The sequence below is a fragment of the Rhinolophus ferrumequinum genome, chromosome 15, assembly GCF_004115265.2.
Source record: "Rhinolophus ferrumequinum isolate MPI-CBG mRhiFer1 chromosome 15, mRhiFer1_v1.p, whole genome shotgun sequence".
Lineage (NCBI taxonomy): Eukaryota > Metazoa > Chordata > Mammalia > Chiroptera > Rhinolophidae > Rhinolophus > Rhinolophus ferrumequinum.
This window is the reverse complement of record NC_046298.1, coordinates 27227079-27247718: the sequence shown is the minus strand read 5'-3', so window position 1 is coordinate 27247718 and position 20640 is coordinate 27227079. Positions and strand designations below refer to the sequence as shown.

Here is a 20640-nt window from a genome sequence, read left to right as displayed (position 1 = left end):
CCAGCACTCTCTGCCTATGGAGCCAGGGCTTTGAGAAACCTCCAAGGATCCAGGAACCCCTTCCCAGAAGGACATCCTGGGTGTTGCAAGGAGCCATCTTGGGGGCTGAGAGTGGGCACAGTTCTCGCCACAGCCTTTGGTAGAACCTCTGGCTCCTTTCCCAGGGTAAGCTCCTGAGGAAGCAAAAGTGGTGCTATTTTCACAGCAAGTAGAACCTTCTGGAGCTGGCCATCATGCTGGCTAGCTAGAGTGCCGTGGTGGTGTTTGTGAAGAGGACCAGGCTGGCAGAGCACAACATCCAGCACTACTGGAAACACGGGGAGGACTAAGTGGCTCTGCCTCAGCCCCGCGTCCTACCACTGGCCCTGCTTCCTCCAGCTCTGTGTGGCCCAGGGGTCGGGGGAGCTTTTGAAGTCTTGTTGACCTTCAGAGGATCAACGGTCACTCTAAACAGTAACTACAGCTATCACTTAGATTCAGGTTTGTGGTCTAAAGACAAAATAAAACAGTATCTTTTGCAAATCTTACCAAAACATAGGACCAAGTAACACTTGGTTAAGGTCCCTCGAGCCTTTTGGGCAGGGTTTTTGCAAGTATTAGTGCCTTCAACCTGCATCTGCTACCATTTACCAAGTGTCCACTCTGCTGGGCAGGACGCACTCACCCATCAGATCCTCATGAGAACCCATGGGAATAAAGGTTATCATCACCCCATTTTACAAATAATGAACTTGAAGCTCAGAGAAGTAATGTGACTTCCCCAAGACTACACAACTAAAAAGTGGCAGAGAAGTCATTTAGACCTAGCTTGTGTGTCTCCAGGGTCCCAGGCCTGCTTTGAACCATTTAACATTTATTGAGTTATTGTTGGATGCCATACAGTCATAAAGACACTGCTTTAAAAGCATTATCTCATCTACTCAATCTTCCTGAAACTTCTAAGATATCTTATCATCATCCTTTTTATCACAGATGAGGCAATTGAGGCTCAGAGAGGTTAAATTTTCTGCAAAGTCACACATCAAGGAAATGCTGAGCCTAGAATTTGAATGCTGCACTCCTAACCTCCGCTCTGGACTGTTCATTCATTCAAGAAACCCACAATGAGCTCTTCTTTGTGCCACATCCATGTTGCCACACCAAATATATGACAAAAACTCCACCCTGTCTGGAGGCCCCCTTCCATAAAAGTGTCTCAGCATCAATCAAGTCCTTTGAGTTCAAAAATCATCACAAATACTTGTATTCTAATTTACGCTGATTGTAAACCTTATGCAAAAGTTATTTTGAAAACTTAAAGATGTTTTAGCTCTTGAGGGGGTCTGCAAAAGATAACCTGGGGGCCAAATTCAGCCACCGCCTGTTCTTGTAAATAAAGTTTTATTGGAACACTACCTCACTCTCTCATTCTTGTATGGCTGCTTTCCTGCTACAACTGAGTTGAGTTGTTGGGACAAACTGGCCCACAGTCTCAAATACGTATGATCTGGCCCTTTACAGAAAAAGTTTGTCGACTCCTGCTTAGAGCACAAAGCCTAAGTTCTAGGAAGGAACAATGGTGAGTTAGTTTTAGGTCATACATGACTGAATTCATTGACAGCCAGTGTGACTGTTGAACCATCACTGTCCCCACACTAGCCGTGCTTTATGATTCCTTACAATGACCTAGAATATACTTGATTCTTGACATCCACACACTGGTTTCTTGCTTAGACGGGTTATAAAACAATTGTACAGTCAGAGAGTTCTCTTTTTACATTAACTGTCAGAAAACACAAAAGAAATCTGCCACTTTTGATAAAAACCTGAGTATGGTTAAGTTTTCGGTATTATGTAAAACCCTCATTTGAATTGGATTAATCAAATAACCAAAGTTTGTGTTTATTTCAGAAACTTGTAAATTTTGTTTCCTTGTTGGAATCAACAAGCCATTTTATAGTCAGATCCTGAATTTTAAAAGTACTTTTTAAGACCAAATGATTTGCTTCATAATCTCCCTTTAATCCAGTGGTTCTCAGGCCTGGCTCCTCAGCAGAATCACCCAGGGAGATGATCACACCCTGATACCCAGGCCGTATCCCAGGCCTACTAAATCGGGATGTCTGGGAACACAGCCCCAGCACCAGTATTTTTCACGGTCCTCTGGTTATTCTAAAATGTAGCTGAGGTTGAGAACTGTGCTCTAATTAGAGCTAATTGCCACCATAACGGAGGGCTTACTTGGTTATCTCCACATATGTGAACAATCAAATGCCATGAGAGAAGGTTAGGTATTTTAAAAGAGGCAGGAAAAAGGTGCTGCAAGAGTCCAAGGACTTAGCAACCATCCACACCAGCAGCTCAAAAGGGAGGAAGGGGAGGAAGATTCTGGAGGGCAGGACATTAGGTAGAAGGATGGCTTTCAGTAGGGCATTATATATGCATATGAAACGCTTTTACAAACTTAAGATCACAGAATTTTGTTCTATAACCTGTTTCCCTTCATGTCAATAGATATGTATCTGTGCCATTTTTAATGAGACACCATTAAGATGGAATTGATGCAAAGGCATGAGAGGGGATTGAGGTACGGGGTGGGATAAGGGGAACAATCTAGAGTTTGGAATCACACACCTGGATTGCAATTATCATTCTTCTCCCATTAGTTATGCCACTAGCTCTGACCTCGTGCCACCCCTCTGTCCTTATCTGTGAAACGGAGATAGCATATTTCCTCATCCAGTGGTCTTAAAAGTCAAATGACACCATGCAACTAAAGTTCATTAGGCCCTCATTTAGCACAGCAACTGAATGGTTGCTTCCGTCCTTCCTTCAAATGTAAGGGTGATGGGTACATTCACTCAAACAGGAGGACGTGGGGGAGGGACCCCAAACTGGGAGGAGAGGCTCACAGAACTCCTTCACCTCCGTCCACTTGACCCTGGGAGGATTCCTCCCTTGGCATTCTTCCAGAGCTCTGCAGCCATTAGCCAAGACTGCTAGGTAAGCGGCCCCATGAAGTGTCATCTCCATCACCAGCCTATCCTGACTGTCATCCTCACGTCACCATCACCATCGTCCTCACTGTCACCTGCATCACCTCATCATCACTATTATATCCTCCTCCTCCTCCTCACCAATAGCATCACCCATTTACATCAGCAGCATCGTCATCCTCACTGTTACCATCACCGTCATTACCATGGGCACCATGATAAAACAAGGAAGAGAAAAATAGAAAATATCGGATTGGCTGTTGCCACATAGTCAGCCTTGTTTGGAGTGAGAAGGAAAAGGAAATAAGTGCAAATAGAGCCCCGAGTTGGCTTGGTGTTTGGCGATTGGCTGACTGGATAGACTGCATTTCTGGTCAAGGGGAGCATTTACAGGGACACAAAAGTTATGTAAGTTTTGTTTTGCTGACATGGCATTCCAAGCAGAAGTGGCTCCATCTTGGGCCTAGAAATTTATTTCAAGAAGTCATCTGGCAGCTTTGGTTTAAATTCTGAGAAACCACCAAACTGTTTTCCAAAGCAACTGCATAATCTCACATCCTAGCAGCAATGCATAAGGAGCTTAGTACATAAATCCCCAGCCACCTCTGATGGGGGTGGTGGAGGCATTCTGTCATTTCCATCAGAGGGAAGAAGGAACCGCCTTGGGATAAAGGTGAGCACATACCCTTGGGGTTCCCTGAAGGAGGTGAATCCCAATGCAAAAGCAACTCTAAACAGTGAAGCGACTTTGGCAGGGAACCAGTTGGACAATAAAACCGTGATTTCCCCTTAGAAAGAGAAGCCCCCAAAGAGAATGTTTCTATATGCATCTTGTAGTTCTTTCTCCCTCTGCAGCTGTCAGAGGAAGGAGAGATCGTCGATTTGCTGCTGATGAAAATACTCAGTTTCTTGGGCATTAACTGTAAAAGACAGGGGCCTGGAAGCAGCGGGGAGCAGCCTGAGTCAGAGGCCTGGCCCCCTCAACCTGCCCTAGCTGTGCCCCAGGTTTAAGCTGTTTGTCCACACAGGGTCATCTGTAGAGTAGGGGAGGCCAGAGCCTCGGGCCTACACTTAACCAGGAATTCTGTCATCTCTCCAGTCAAAGTTTTTCTGTGTCCATACATGAGTTACCAAACCTGGTGAGTAAAAAACTAACAAAAATATGTATATACATATGTACTAGTGCCACTACTGTGATAGACTGTTCAAATGTATTTCCTCTTAGAAATTAAACAAATATTGTCTGGAGTTCGAGAAAAAAAGTCTTCTCTACAGACTAATTATTTCATCTTCCTGGTTAGTCGGGGGTTGCCGTTGAATGATTTTAATTCAGGGTTTCTCAGACGGTCTGAGAAATGCTAATGGGTGTCATATTAGTTTGCTAGGGTAGGGTAGCTGGTACAAAGGACACAAACTGGGTAGCTTAAAATAACAGAAATTTATAGTCTCACGGTTCTGGAGGATAGACGCCCAAAAATCAAGCTGTCGACAGGGCTATGCTCCCTGGGAAAGCCCTATAGAGGAATCCTCTCTTCTAGCTTCTAGCACCTGCCAGCAATCCTTGGCATTCCTTGGCTTGCAGATGCATCACTCGAATCTCTGCCTTTTCTGTCAGATGGCTTTCTCCCCAGTATGTCTTTGTGTCTCTTCTCCTCTTCTTACAAGGACACTAGCCATATTGGATTAAGGACCCACCCTCATTCATTATTAACTCATCTTAATTGATTACATCTGCAACAATTTCTGTTTCCAAATTTGCTCACATTCTGAGGTACTGGGGGTTAGGACGTCAAGGTATCCTTTTTAGGGGACACAATTCAACCCATAACAGCTGTCGTCACCCCCCAAATGTTTCTACATCAAATAAATGTGGGCAACACTGGGTTATAAAAGGTCACGTAAATTCTTTAGCCGGGGGATTGTCAGAGCTTTTAATGTGCTGCATGTGCACTGTGCGTCTCCTGGGATGAGACAGCCCGAGCGACAAAGTGCGTAACGATTCCAAACCTCCTTGACCAAGGCGTCCAGTACTGCAGCACCTCGATCAGGGCTAGTCTTCCTTAGATGATACGTTGGGAATTGCTGATCTACACCAGCGGTTCTCAACCTTGACTGCATGCTAGCTAGAATCCCTAGACTTCATTCCAATAGAGCAGAATCTCTGGGCTGGGATCGAGGTGTCAATATATTGTAAGCCCCCCAGGTGACTCCAGTGTGCAGTCGGACTAGACACCGTAACCATGCTCTAGAACCACAGGTCTAGATAATAAAAGGCTCCCAGGCGTCTGTGTGGATGAGTACAAATTTCCTGTTCCTCACGCGGGGGAAGCACCTCATACATCCTCTCCAACTCACCTGTCTTCTCCTCCTCCTCACACACCCATTGTAGCAGACACTCCAGGTTGCCTGCTCCAAACCCGTTTCAGACTTTCCGCCTCGCTTTCAGAATCCCAACTTTTTTAGGTAGCCACCTACCCCTCCCATACAAGATCCTGTAACCACCTCAAGGTGAACCTGATTTGCCTTAGGAAAGGGAATTTATTTCCCTTGACAGTGAGCAGTTTAGTGTGCACATTACCCAGTGTGGCCAGTGAAAAATGAGGAGAGGTCTCCAGGACACTTCCAGGAAAGCTCTGCTTGCTAATAAAAAGAGACCCAAAGAGATGGGCTCTTATGCTGCTGGACATTGTCCGAGTAAGAGTCCCGAAACTTTGACAGCTACCTTGAGACCACAGGGAACAAGGAAGATGGCAGAGCAGAAAGATGAGAGGAACATGCATGCTTGATGAAGTCTTTAAACAGCTGACTTAATCAACCCTGAAGCTGAACAACTGCCAGCCCTTTATCTGGATGAGAGCTTAAATGTCTTTTGATGACAGTTGAATCAGTATCCCACCCTAGTACCCTGACAATCAAAACCCAAGATCCTTTATAGAGAGAGGCATATAACATGCAATGTACATAAAACCTTGGGGATTTCATCATCTTCTATCCACCCCAAACCCATAACCATTCCTTATTGTATCAGGTATGAACATGAGCTATACATGAAGAGATGCTCATAAACTAACCGACAGCAAGGTGTACACATGTCTCTGAATAGACTGGTACACAGACCTACCCAGAGGCATACAAAACAGTCTGTTTTAAACAGGGAAAGTTCTAAGATCTGGAGAGGTTGTAAATTATTCATTTCTTTTTCTCATCTTTCCCACCTAAACTCCACTTCTCTATTGACTGTAAATATCAAACTGGCAACTCCTTCCATCATGTTATGTATGGAGGAGAGACAGTTCCATGATGTGACTCCTGCCAAGGCCAGCTAGCTAGATCCAGACCACAAGAGATTGCTTCCCGTACTTCCCTCAAGAAACTATCTGAGCGACCCCCCGTGTTGGTTCCCGGAACAGGCCATTCCCCTGGTCCCAGCAAGCATGAAAGGCGATTTCCCCTTCTGTGGGCAGGTCCTACCCAGTACCCTGATCTATCCTGCCCTGTTCTACGTAATTCTTTAGCACCGGCCATGCCCCATTCCACTACTGGACAAGTTAAACTATCTGTGCCTCCAGCTCCTCATGTACGAAATGAGTTTACCTACTAGAAAGGGGTTTGGAGAGGATTAAACAGATAATGTTTGCACATTCCCAGACCCATAGCAAGGGCTCATCAAATGGCTATTATTTACTCCCATGAAAATGGAGCATGACAGCTCTTGCAAGGCACTGCACAGATGTGCCAGCAATCCCGATTTTATGTGAGGCAGAAGCTCAGTGCAGCAACATATGAGCCTTCCAAACAAACGCACACACACACACTTCAAAGAACCCACTCTGTAATATTTGAGGTGTGGGGCTTGAGGTGCTTTTCACGCCAGTGTTTCTTTGCTGATTCACGCCCACTCCATAAAATCTGTGTTGAAGGTGAGGTCTTTTCCAGAACTTAATTATTTTTTGTCTTCTTGGATGGATATATGTCTTCTGCTTTTCCCAGAAGACCTTGGTCACGGGGCTGGTTGCACAAGCAAGAGCCTTGCTAGATCTCGACTCTGCTTTCTGATTGCTCCTGCATTAACTGACTGGCTCCAGTAGAGTCTACACCAAGGAGCCACTCCGGATTCTTGGGCAAATACTTGCCCCCTGTATGTTTTATGATTCCGTCTGTCCCGTTTGGGTACTCTGAGCCTTTTGGGATCTGTAAAGTAATAAAGTGGATTCTTGGATTGTTTTCCAAAAGTCAAAGAGAAACTGCATGTATCAGCGCGCCTTTGACCAATGCCCAACAACCATCTTCGGCTGGAATGATTTTGTTTGGACCTGGCTATGAATCCCCACTCTGGATGACCTTGATCCTCAGTAGGAGGGTAGGACGCATCCTTTAACAAGACTGGGAGAGGCCCGCATTACCCTGGCACAAAGGCACCGTAATGTACTGGCCCAGCAGAGCCATTCCAGCCTGCAGCACTTCTCACCCCTAGAGCCAGTCACGTAGAGCGAAGTTGATGACCTAGCGCTTCCACTTCACCTAAAGCGACGCCCGGAGACGTAGCCCCACCCCTACCCGGGAGGCACCACCCATCCATCCCTTCGGCTGCGCAGCCCGCCCCGGTCACTCCCTCCGCACTAGTCCCCGCCCCTCGACCGCTGTCCCTTTTCGGGTTCAAGCCGTTCCGCTTGCCCACGCCCCTCCTGCGCGTCGCCCAATCCGAGTCGCGCCCCCTCGCACGCTGCCGTATCAGGCCCCGCCCCGCCCGGGGCCCGCCCCTGCGCCCCGGCGCAGCCGGCTCGCTCCAGTCCAGGGCCGCCCCCGCCCCCGCTCCGCCTCGACCCCGACTGCGCTGTGGCGGAGGAGGTGCACCACGACCCTCTGCACTCCGGCGAACATGGCGCTGCGATCGGCGCGGAGCGTGCGGGCGGCGGCCTGCAGCCTGCGCGCCGCCTCGGCGCCCGTCGCGCCCTGCGCGCCGCGGCCCTGGGGCCTGAGGGTGGGCGCCGTCCGGACGCTGCGCACCGGCCCCAACTTGCTCTCGGGTAAGCGCGGGCGGGCACGTGGGGCGAGCAGAACGGCCTCGGGGCGTGGGGAGCTGGGACGCCTCCCTCCTGGCCTTGATCTTTACCTCAAGTCCTCGCTGCCTCTCGCCTCGGGTCAAGCGAGGCGACTCCTGCGCACGCTTGTTATTGCTGGGATCACTAGTTCCTTGGCTGCTGCTCCCCTCTCCAAGTGGCGTGGACGACACCGCAGCCTTTGTCCAGCGGGTTAGGGAGTAGGAGGGGGGGAGGAGGCCTGGAGCACACGCGCTGTCGCCGAGTCCCCGCTCGTTCTGGCGGGAGCGTCATCTGCTCGCTGCTGGAGAACTCGGCAAGCGTAGCCAAGCTCCTTCGTGACCTTAGGTTAGCTCGCATGTGTGGGCATCGTGGACCCTAAGAGTGGAGACAAATAATAGGCTTCAGTTTGCTCCACGGACCATCATTGATAACTCTGAAGTAAAATTAAGGCAAGAGCACAGTTTTTGAAATTAAAGCACAGGGTCTAGATTTTTACTAGCTAAAGCGAGCAAAACTTTGAAGACCCAGTTATTTCCTAAAAACAGTAAGATAAAGTCTTCTGGACTTTTTACAGAAGACGTTCTGCTCAAGTGTATGTTGAGTCATGGATGTGTGTTAGGATCGCAATGAGGCCCAATTGACATGGACTTGAAGTAACCGGGGGACCTGCCCGTAAATGTCTTGGCCGTCTGTGCCCTTCAGCAGTTATCTCGGCGGAAAAACCGTTGTCTTAACCTCGTGGGCAAATACTTGAGACACTAACCAACTGCACCACTAAGAACTCGGGCTTCTTAGGGAGCATAGTAGGTCTGTGATGGCTGTGGTCTCATCAAGTGTATTGTTTTAGAAACCTGTTTGGGCCTGGAAGAATTGGTAAATTTATTTATTCCAAAGTCTGATACAAAGATGCTCATTCCCCCACCTCGTAATTATAACCCCTCAGCTCTGTTGATGCCACATATCAGTACATTACCAATTTGAATATAAAGGAAAAGCATTACTCAGATGAGACTGAATTTCAAATCTTTGTTTTTTGATTATTCAGTGTTTGACTGTTTGTTACGTTTTTGCATTTTCAAACAGTTATCTAGTTAAATATTGCCCTAAATGTCAATACCCAAGATCTGGATAAACACCTAGGTTTTTAAAAACAGAAACCCGAGTTCCAATTTTGGTTACTTACACCTTTTATGAACTATGTGATCTTGGTAGAGTCACTTAACTTCTCAGTCTGTTTCCCTCCTCAGAAAAATGGAAATGGTAATGCTACCTCACAGTTGTTGGGAGGATGAAATGGTATAATAACTGTTACATATATCCTGACACATAGTATTGACAAATGTTACTTGTTATTAAATATTAGTGTATAGAATCAAATAAACAAATGGTTGACCAATATTAATATATTTTATCTGACTAATGATTTTGAAAGAAGTTCCAAATTTTTCACAAGTTACTCAAAATGCCTAATTTTCTGAGGTCAAAAGCTGTTCCTCAAGGCTCAGTAAGAAAGTAATTATTTACCTAATCTCCTGTCCACTTTTTTCTTGCTGGGCCAAGGGTTACAGGAGAATTATAGTAATTGTTGTCTTTAGCCTAAATAGCGTGACCTAGTAAAAAGACTTACTGGACTTTGAAGTCAACTGGCCCTCGGTATATTTCGCTTAGTAACGTTGCTAATGCTTCCTCTATACTTGCTCAGTTGCTAAATTGAATGTGAGAGTGATCTTAACTCCTAAGATTATCTTTACAATTAGGAAGATGGCAAGGCCAAAATCAGGACAATAGTCTAAGAAGTCACGTATTTTATAGTTCCCCAGCCCTTACTTTAGAAGATATATTAGATTAAAACTGCCAATTCTAGAGTTTTAAGGGCATGATAGAGAGAATTGAGTGTCGTAGACAAATAACTATGTATACTAGATATTTTTCTCAGAATCCCCTTAAATTTTAAAAAATTACTTCACTCCAACTTTTAAGTGCTTACTCTATGCCAAGCATTGTTTAGAACTGGGAATACAAATATGATAAGCTCTGCTTTTGCTTACTTTGTACTTATGGTCTACTTCCTGGGGAAAACTGACAAACAGGCTTTATCTGTAGCATGTTCAGTACTGTGAGTGTGTTTGGGGGTCAGGGAGGGAGGAGGCTGAATGGCTCAGGAGCCCAGAGTTGGAGGGCTGGACCAGTCTTCTGTCAGGAAGGAGCTTCTTAGGTGAGATAGGAAATAGTTAAGAAACGGCAAACAGCGTTAGTTAGAGTGTTGCAGTCAGAACACCAAGTACAAACCTTAACCTTTTTATGAAAAGATCAGATTGACTTGAAGCATTCAGTTATTTGAAGTGGAATGAAGCAAAGCAAATTTCCTTTGTGTCAGACTTTGCAACTTCTTCCACTGAAGAGTAAGAAATTAAAGTTTTTTACTGATTTGGGGAAAAGAAAGTAATAAGCTATACTCTAGTTCTGGTGGTATCAGATCTGTGAAACAAAGTAGTTTAGTGCTGTTTTAAGTACAACTATCTTTTGGGTAAGGGGAAGCGTGAACTAGCAAGGCTTACTTTAAAGCAGTACTGGAATTACTGAACCATTTTCCTATTAATTTCTGATGTATTATGTTCAGAAAAATACTTCACTTTGGAATGTAGTATCTATTTAAGAAGATAGCATATGCTTTTTTAAAATTTACTTATTCCTTAAAGCAAGTATTTTTAACATTAAATCTTAAATAAGTTTTTTTTTCACATCTCTTGAACTTTGGTCAGTCTTTCTCCCAGGAATCCTTGAATAGTTCGATCATGTCTTTGAAGAGAAGAAGCTCATAAAGCCAAGGGCTAATCTGTCCAATGAATGTTCGGCAGAGCTTGACTTTCCACTAGTTTTAATGCCTTAGCTGAGGTGACTGTTTAGTTCTGATCTTATAGTTTGCTTCTTTAAATGATGGTAGCATATTTCTTCCAGGGCAGGCTTGAAATCAATTAAAGGAGAATTTTAAGAACTTCATTGAAGTTATAATTGTTCCAGGTCAATTTTATGTAAGATTTCACTTTATAACCAAGTTGCAATGAAGCTCTGTTAGGTCAACTCTACTAAAGAGGCCCATTATTATTTTTTAGGTTAAATAATTTATGAGCAGCAGTCTCTGGGCTCCTCCCCAGACTGATCACTCCAAGTCTGTCTTCAGAGGGACAGACTTTTTTGCAAGACAGACTAGTAGTAGATAAGTATACATATTTGAAATGTCCTCCAAAATTTTGTGTGTATGATCCAGACTAAGTAATGTTAGAGCAAATAATCAAATCTCCAGAAGATGCACAGGGTATTCACATCAATCCATATTTGTCGAAGTGATACATACCACTGTTGAGAAGATGTGCCATCTTTTCACATGATCTGTTTTTTTTCCTGGGCAGTGTACGACTGAAAAGCAATGTCACTAAGTCAAACACAAATACTGGGAAAGTTTTGCCTTTTGACAGCATTGATACGAAAAATGCTTTTTAAGAAATGATGATACTGCTTTTCTGAAATATTGGTCTTCTATTTTAGTGCGTAAATTCACAGAGAAACATGAATGGATAACAACAGAAAATGGTATTGGAACAGTGGGAATCAGCAATTTTGCACAGGTATTGGATTGTCTCGAAATAGTTAAAAGAGTCTCCTCTCACCTAAATTGGATTGTCTCTACCTTTTAAAATTTGTTTATTCTGCCCTTAGTATTTTGGGCCCTTTGATGGCCCTTAGAAAAATATCAATCATAAGTTAAATAAGTAAAACATAATTTAGTTAGGGCAGTATTGTAAGAGACATTGAAAGGTTAACATTTAAAACTAAAAGTAGGAAAATCTTATTCAAGAAAGAAATATGTTTGTTTTGTATTGGGGCAGTTAAGCAGAAAAAGAGCAAGCAAAGGTATTGACGGTGTTTTGTAGATACAGAGATATACACATAACTAGGGGGACATGAAGAAGAGGGAAAACCTAGATTGGTACAAATTACACAGAGGGAGAACTTTTATTTAGCCTATCTTTTTCTCTCTTAATTCCCGTGCCCACTCATCCCATATTTGAGATATTGTGTAAAAGAAAACAAGAAGCCAAATAGCACAGGTCAGTGATTTTCAACTTGATCTGTGTGGAGGGTGAGGCAGGAGGGGGAAAGGGGATGTAACTGATGGAAGTATATAGAATTCCTGAGAAATGTTGGAATATCAGGTATTGAGAGTCAATCACAACTGTATCTTCATTGACAGATCTGTGTACCTACTGAAGCCCAGTAGAGGGTGCTTTGTGAAATACTGTTTAAGTGTTGTCCTCACCTCCTAGAGTTTATCTATGAGGGTAATTACCTACATGGAAAATGACATACGAAAACATTACATGATGGGTAACCGGAGTGGTAGAAGGGGTGTTAACCCACTCACCTGATGGAGAGATCACTTCGTATTGGAGTCAAGGCCTTCAGGGAGTACAAGGCATGAGGACTATGATTTACAGAATCAATGGATTTCAGCAAATGCATGAGGAGAAATGGACTAAGTAAAACTGCAGAGGTGGAAAAACAGTGTGTTTGATCTCAAAGGAGACAGTAATCTTTTGGGGGATATATGGTTTGTAACGGGGGTCACTACTGCTTGTGGGAAATCCAGTTGGTGGCCAGTTTTTTCGCAGGTCTTAATCTAAGAATAGTTTTGTGTTTTAAAGGGTAAAAAAAAAAAATATATATGTGGCCCATTAAGTGTAAAATGTGTGCTACTATCTGAATTATAGGGGGTTTGGTGTTTGGCTTATTCCTATTTTTTAGGAGGTTTAATTTGATTTCTTAGAGGTTTGTGTTTTTTGGTATTTTGTTTTTCTTTTTAGGAAGCTTTGGGAGATGTTGTTTACTGTAGTTTGCCTGAAGTTGGGACAAAATTGAACAAACAAGGTGAGTGTTTTTCTCATCTTGGTATGTGTCATGATTCACGCCATGAATTTTCTTTACTTTGAATAACTTGTTTGCATCCTGGATCAATTAGAGTGCTTTTTACTCAAGTAACAGAAAACTCAAAAGTAGATTAAACAATAGCCATTTATATCTTATACAACAGTCTGGACATAGGTGAATATGGGATTGGCTGTGTGGCTCAGTGAAAGTCATCAAAAACACAACCTCTTTTGATAGTTTTTCTGCCTCTGTGTCAGAGGTCACAAAATGGCAACAAAATCTGAAAGCAACACATTCTCAAATGACAATATCCAAAAGTAGGAAGAGGAGGACAGGCTCTCTTTTATCTCATTAGCCAGATCTGGGTTATATTGCCACCCAGGGATGATGGCGAGGAGAATAATGAGCATATTTAGATACCTTAATGGAAGGTAGGAAGAAGTCGAGGAAAAGGGCTCTGAGCACCCTCGCTCCCCACTCCACACACTTACATTGATGCAGCGTAATATAGCTGAGGTCTATTAGGTTTAAAAACTAAAATCTGCTTTTCTTTGGATGCATGAAAGAATATCAGGAAAGAAAATGCTTAGAAGGATCTGAACCTGGTTTTAAATCTTGGCCCCACAATATATCAGCTGTGTGCTTTGGGGGAAAATGCTTACTCTACATCTTATGTTAGGATAATAATGGTACCGACTTCATAGAGTTGTAATGATTAACTGTAATATAGCATAATGTCTGGCATAAGATTAGTGCTTGATAAATGTTATCCAGTACTACCACATATATTATTCATGGGTTCCTTGACATATAAGAGACCTACAGAATTTAACTACTTTCTAAATATCTTTGACAGTACTGGCCATGTCTTTTTCTGTTTAAACTTTCCCCATCATTTATCTTGTTTGAACTTTTTCTGCTTCCTAGCTCTCAATAGTCTAGTTGATCATTATAGTATAAGGTCACATCCCTCTTTGAAGAAACCACTTCTGATGTCATAATAAAACTCTTGTTGTGATTGATAATCTTTGTCCATTTTTTTCTGTACATCAAAGCACAGTTCTTATTTTATTTATTCACATTGTTTTATTTACTGTGTACATACTGTGCTACTCTTAAGCTGGAGACCATAGGTTTCTGAACATCTCTTTACAGTGAGCAGCAGGAAACTTTTTGTGCTTAAAAAATTCTATTAATGTAAATATGTTGGGTAATATCCCTGAACTAATGAATGCATTCTTTAAACTTTCTGCTAATGGTGTTTTTTTTTTTAAATTGATACATCCAGTGAAAGTCCATGGATCGTAAGAGTACAATCCAGTGAGTTTTGACATACACTGTGTAAACCTTCCCAAGCAAAACCCTTCTCAGTAGACCACCTCTTATCTGATTTCTGTCCCCATTGACTACTCTGTGTTCCTGGGAGCCCGTGAGCACAATTCAAGTGTTATCTCCTTTACAACACCCCTGTGGGGCAGATGTTAATCACTTTATTTTATGGTTCAGGACAGTAAGAGACAGAAGTTTAGCAAGTTGTGCGAGGGTACAAAGCTATTCTTTTTCATTTAAAAGGAATCACACAGTATGTATGATGTCTCTTGTCCAATGTCATGAATTAGAAAATCATTCATGTTGAGTGATCAGTTCTTTTTTTTATTGCTGAATAGTGTCTCCCACTGTATGAATATAACACATTTTTATCCTTTCTCCTGTTGACGGATTTTTGTGTTATATCTAGTTTGGGCCTATTATGAATAAAGCTACTATAAACCTTTGTATAAGTCTTTTTTGTGAACGTATGTCTTCATTTCTCTTGGGTAAGTATATATATGTAGGAGTGGAATTTCTGTAGTATATATATTTAACTTTATAAGAAAACTGCCAAGCAGTTTTCCAAAGTGGTTGTTCTATTTTACATTCTCACCAACAGTATGAGAGTCCCAGGCACTGCAGATCTATCTCACTGTGGTTTTTATTTTCATTTCCCTAGTGACAAATTATTTTTGAGAACCTTTCTATGTGCTTTTTGCCACTCACATCGTTTTGTGTGTGTGAAGTCTCTACTCAAGCCATTTACCAAATTTTTTATTTGGGTTGTCTTTTTACTATTGATTTGTAGGCATTCTTTATATATTCTAGATACAAATCCTTTTTCAGATATTATTTTGTGAATATGTTGTCATAGCTTGTCATAACTTTTCATTTTCTTAAGTACAAGCTATTAATGTTTTAAATTATGTATAGAATATTGTGTCTTCTCTAAGAAGTCGTTGTCTATCTCCATATATAGTTCCCAAATTACTGTGTTTCCCCGAAAATAAGACCTAGCCGGACGGACAGTCAGCTCTAATGCGTCTCCTGGAGCAAAAATTAATATAAGACCCAGTATTATATTATTATATTATATTATACCGGGTCTTATATTAATTTTTGCTCCAGGAGATGCATTAGAGCTGATTGTCCGGCTAGGTCTTATTTTCGTGGAAATGGGGTATATATACTACAAGTGCCATGTGGTACTGTGGGGTATTTTAAATTTTGAACATCTTTTGGCCACCACACAAACTCGTAGGTCACTATAGTTAACAGTTTCAATATTAGATCTCATTATATTACTTTGGGTAATATATCTTTGAAGCAAATACTTCATGAAAATCAGTGTGGAACATCAAACAAGGCAATGGTTGATATTCAGTCTGATTCCCTGGTGTAGAACTTGTACAGTATGCAACAGACAAATTTTCCTTTCAATTTATTAGTTTTTCAGACAGCTACTCAGTTGTTAGAATGTAAAAACTTCTAATTAGTTTGGACCTAACCTCTTAATAAATTAAACTGTTAGGTATTTGTTTTAGTCTAGGGATCAACATAAAAAGTTACTGACACACTAAGGGCACTGTGAATGGAATAGAGAAAGCTTGTGCAACTCTGGACTTTATCAAGTTCAGAAAGGTATTCTTCCATGTTTTCTTGTAACATTCATATAGTTTTAGCTTTTGTGTTTAGTTAGGGTTTATTAAATCCACTGATTCTAATAGTTGTGTATATTCCTTTGGATCTTCTATGTAAACAATAATGTAATCTGTAAAGAGTGTTCTTTAATCTTTATGCATTTTATTTCTTTTCCTTGCTTTAGTGCTGGCCAGGTCCCTCAATATGTTGACTAGAAGTGGTGAGAATAGGAGAAAACATTTAACATTCCATCACCAGGCATGATAGATATATAGCTGTGAGGTTTTTCAGAGATGCCCATTATCAGATGAGGCGGTTACTGTCTGTCTCTACGTAGTTTACTGAGAGATGTGTCACTCATGGATGTTGAATTTTGTCAAATTCATTGTCTCCATCTATTGACATGATTGTAGGGGTTTTCTTCTTTATTCTGTATTCTGTTCATGTGATGAAAAACATTGATTTATTTTGGAATGTTCAACCAAGCTTTTATTCCTAGTAGTCATGATGCAAAAAAATTATCTTTTAAAAAATATTGCTGGATTTGATTTAATTTTCGCATTATATTAATGATGGATATTGATTGGTCTTTTCTCATAATGCCTTTGTCAAATTTTGGAATAAGTGATATTGGCCTCATAGGATAAATTTGGAAATGTCCCTACCTCTCTTTTTCTCAAAATGTGCTAGATTAATACTATTTCATTAAATGTTTTATAGAACTAACCAGTGATATCTGAGCCAGAAATTTTTTATGGGAAGGTTTTTGATACAGATTGAACTTCTTTAATAGAGATGAGGTTATTCATATCTTATGTTATCTTACATTGGTTTTGTTATTTTTTTTTTGAGGAATTTTTCCATTTCATGTCAAATTCAGCATAAAGATGCTCATTTTTACTATCCGTTTACATTATCCACTTTTTATTATCCTTTTATATTCATAGGATCTGTATTGAGGATCCCTTTTTTATTCCTTAGTTGTGGTAATTTGTGGTTTTTCTTTTTTGGATCAGACTTGCTAGCTTTTTATCAATTTCATTGATCTTTTGAAACAACCAAATTTTTTTCTGTTAATTTTCTGTTTTTCATTTCATTATTTCTGTTCATATCTTTATTGTTTTCTTCCTTTAGCTTACTTAAATTTCTTATTAATCCAGCTTCTTAAGGTGGAAACTTGGTTTTGCTGGGTTTTGTAAGTACTTTTTTACTTGAATTTTTTACTCATACTGTAAAACACTCTTTGCCGTGTGGGTGGCGGCTAAAATCTAGTTTCATTCTTTTAGCCTCGCCAGGATACTTGGAGTCAACCTTGTGCATGAATAGTATGGGGATCATTCAGAGACCTGGGCAGAGCTTATACACAGAATGTGGGATTTTCCTTTTAGTCTCCTTCTTGGGATTTCCCACTTTACTTCCCAGTAGCTATAGTGGCCCCAAATTCTTGTTTCCTGGTTATCTAAGCCAGTAAGAATGAGATTTTCTTTGGAGAATTTGGGTGCCCCACACTGCACAGATTGGTGCCTCTCCTCAGGCTAAAAGCCATTAAAAGAAATAAGCAGTATTGTCCTTCTTTCAAGTGTTGCCTCCTTTCCTTAAACTGACAGTTTTGTTCATTTTCCAGTGTCTTTAGAATCCAGGTCAGTGATTTTAAGATACTCTTTTTTAAGTAAAAGCAAAGCTAAAAGATTAATTTGCTTCTAAGTATTATTTTAGTGATATTCCCAAAATTTTGGTATGTTGCATTCTTATTATCATTTCAGACCATTTGATATTGTCCTATAGGTGATTAAGGCTCACTTTTCAGCCTTTGTTTTTTTTTTTAACTTTGTTCTTTACATGATCTTTTTTCATGTTCATTGACTCTTCTATTGTATCCAGTCTGCTGTTCATGCCATCCAGTGATTTTTTAAAATTTTAGATATTATATTTTCCAGTTGTAGAAATGTCCATTTTAAAATCTCCATTTCTTTGCAAATATTCCCCCATATGAAGTCTTTCAATATATTTATAGTAGCTCCTTTAAGTTTCTCTGGTAATTCTATCAGGTGGGACTGTGGGTCCTTCGGGGATCTCTCTGTTGACTACGTTTTCTCTTCACCGTGGCTCCTTTCTAGAATTTCAGTCCCCATTTTCCAACCACCTTGGCAGCCCCACATTCCACCTTCTGACCCCTCAAATAAGACTGTTTTTCACTTGTGGTCTTGTTACACTTTGCTCTTTGGGTGGGGTGGTGTTACCAGGATACAAACTGTATAAATGAAGATCTCACCCAGTTTGGGTCCCTTTTTTCAAGCATTGACTCCCCTTCTGGTCACTCTCTAGAGACTTCATACAATTGTATTTGTGTGTGTGCATGTTTTGTTGAGGGTTTATAATTGCTGTTGGTAGGAAGGTTGGTCTGAGGTACTTCACCAGTACTGGAATCTTCTAAAATGTTCATTTTGTTTTTTCTGAGCCTCAGTAAATTGAGAGAATGTTGAGTTTCACTGAACTCAAGCACATCTGGTTTTCAGGTTCATCACCATTTCTTTACTCTGTTTAGAATAGGTAAGTCCACTTTATTGAGAATATTTATACCCTTCTCATAGGTGATACATAAGCTTGACAAAACCTGTGTTTTATTTTTAATTAAAGATATTTAGAATTTTTTATCATGACTGTATTAGAAGTGACCATTTTTCCACGTTTTGTATTTTCAGGTCATTAATTTTTGACATTTAATATTTTCTTTCACTTTTTCAATTTAGATGAGTTTGGTGCTTTGGAAAGTGTGAAAGCTGCTAGTGAACTCTATTCTCCTCTATCAGGAGAAGTAACTGAAATTAATGAAGCTCTTGCAGAAAACCCAGGACTTGTCAACAAATCTTGTTATGAAGATGGTAAGTTGTTAGAAATTTTTCAAAGGATTATTGCTGTAGTTAACATTTAACCGAGAGTTTAAGGCCAGAGTTAGCTGACTGTGACTTCATTCTTTTGCACTTCTTGGTACTAAATATTCTGCTTTAAAAAAGGAAAACACACATTAGCCAAATATCTAGTTATGTTTAAGATCTCTGTTGATAGGGGGTGGCTGGTGAGCGCGGTGCTCTTAACAAGGTTGCCAGTTCTATCCCCACATGGACCACTGTGAGCTGCACCCTCCACAACTAGATTGAAACAACTACTTGACTTGGAGCTGCTGGGTTCTGGAAAAACACACTTAAAATAAATAAAAGTTTTTTTTAAAAAAAGATCTCTGTTGATAAAAGCACTGCCTTATTTATAGGGTTCTTAGAATCATAGTTGTAGACTCATTGTAAACACTTCCAAAGTATTTACCTCTTCAAACATAAGACATCTATATTGTGTGATGTAGATGGTAATAGAATACTTATTTCATTAATATTCAGTTTTCTCACATTTTCATCTTTACAGTAACCCAGTGAGGTAGGCCAGTAGGAATTTTGTAGATGAACTGAGGCCCCAAAGGATTTATCTGTTAAGGTCACACATCCAATAAATGGCAAGATTGGGATTAGGTTGTAGTACTCTGTTGCCTGTCACCTAGCCCTTCTAACTCTACTACTGCTTTCTAATGTCCTTCACATCTGTAGTTACAGTATTGGTGTTCTGTTGTTAAGAAAGATATACCTGGTCTTACATATTTGGATCACTGTGTCAAGTCTTCAGTGTCCTATGTTGATGCTTATTACAGCCTAAGAGTTCTTCATCGGTTATGGTGGAATCTATTCTAGCTGTAATCTTTTCAATTGTGATATGCAGGATACTAATTTCATTCTTAAGGCTAAAATGTGAAGCTCCTTAAATAATGAGTCGTTGTAGTTAAAGAATATTACGTTAATTTTGAGGTACTAAAGAATTTATGTTACATTTTGAATGAACTTGACTTTTACTCTTGAAAATGGTCATCTGGAATATAAGACACTTTGTTTGGTTGCAGGTTGGCTGATCAAGATGGCGCTCAGTAATCCCTCAGAACTAGAGGGGCTGATGAGTGAAGAAGCCTACGAGAAGTACATAAAGTCTATTGAGGAGTGAGAATCGAACTCCCTGAATAAAGCAGTGTGAAACAATTTAATCTAGCATAGTTGTCTTAAATTAGTGGTGGATGGAAGATTTCAAATAGCAACCTTTAGTAACACTAATGGAAAAGAAACTACAATGTTTCTGGAAGAAAATACCCTTTAACTTTCCAATGATTGCAGATAAACACAATATACATCTTCACAACACCCTATGATATTTTTAGGCTAGGCTACAGTTACAATGTTCAGAATTCCTGAAATTATTTGAGGTAAAATGCAGTTATAAAATTTACGTAATTCAACAATAACATAACTTAAGCCTTATATAATATAACTTGCTTACACCCATCTCAGGATTTGGGTCAGAATACTTAATGATCTTTACATTTGAAATAACTGACAGTGGAGAGAAGCTTTTGTTAGTTGTTACAGTGTCAGATGATGAACAATTCTGTCTTAATTTTGCAATATACTGCGTTTGCTGGTGCTATTTTTATACAGTGAAGCAACAGCCTTGCAGGAGAACAAAGTTTAATAATAAAACATTCAATTTCTTTATTAATCATGTTTTTTGTTTTGCTGTTAATATTTCATTTAGTGACTCTGCTAATATTTGTGAAGATGCTAATTTTAACTTATGGAAAGTTTTTTAAAAAGAAATTTAAGCCGTAACAATGAAAGGTTCCAAGAAAATGTTTCCTTTTAGTCATAAATCTG

At 40.5% G+C, this 20640-nt stretch overlaps 2 protein-coding genes across 3 annotated transcripts in view; both read left to right on the top strand.

Moving 5' to 3' along the window:
• PKD1L2 (polycystin 1 like 2) overlaps window positions 1–3986 on the top strand; it is a 64327-nt gene extending 60341 nt beyond the window's left edge. The window contains 3 exon segments of the mRNA XM_033129226.1: window positions 165–301; window positions 2494–2497; window positions 3831–3986. Coding sequence (XP_032985117.1) covers window positions 165–301; window positions 2494–2497; window positions 3831–3986 — 297 coding nt within the window.
• Window positions 3987–7750: 3764 nt separating this feature from the next.
• On the top strand, window positions 7751–20488 carry GCSH (glycine cleavage system protein H). 2 transcript variants are annotated; one of them, XM_033128833.1, is made up of 5 exons: window positions 7751–8002; window positions 11564–11643; window positions 12880–12943; window positions 18646–18777; window positions 19839–20488. In XM_033128833.1, the coding sequence occupies exons 1-5, from the start codon at window positions 7855–7857 to the stop codon at window positions 19934–19936; spliced, it is 522 nt and encodes a 173-aa protein (XP_032984724.1). In that variant the 5' UTR covers window positions 7751–7854; the 3' UTR covers window positions 19937–20488. The 2 variants fall into 2 exon arrangements, with proteins under 2 accessions (XP_032984724.1, XP_032984725.1); XM_033128834.1 differs by lacking the exon at window positions 7751–8002 and adding an exon at window positions 10336–10419.
• The last annotated feature ends 152 nt before the right edge of the window (window positions 20489–20640 follow it).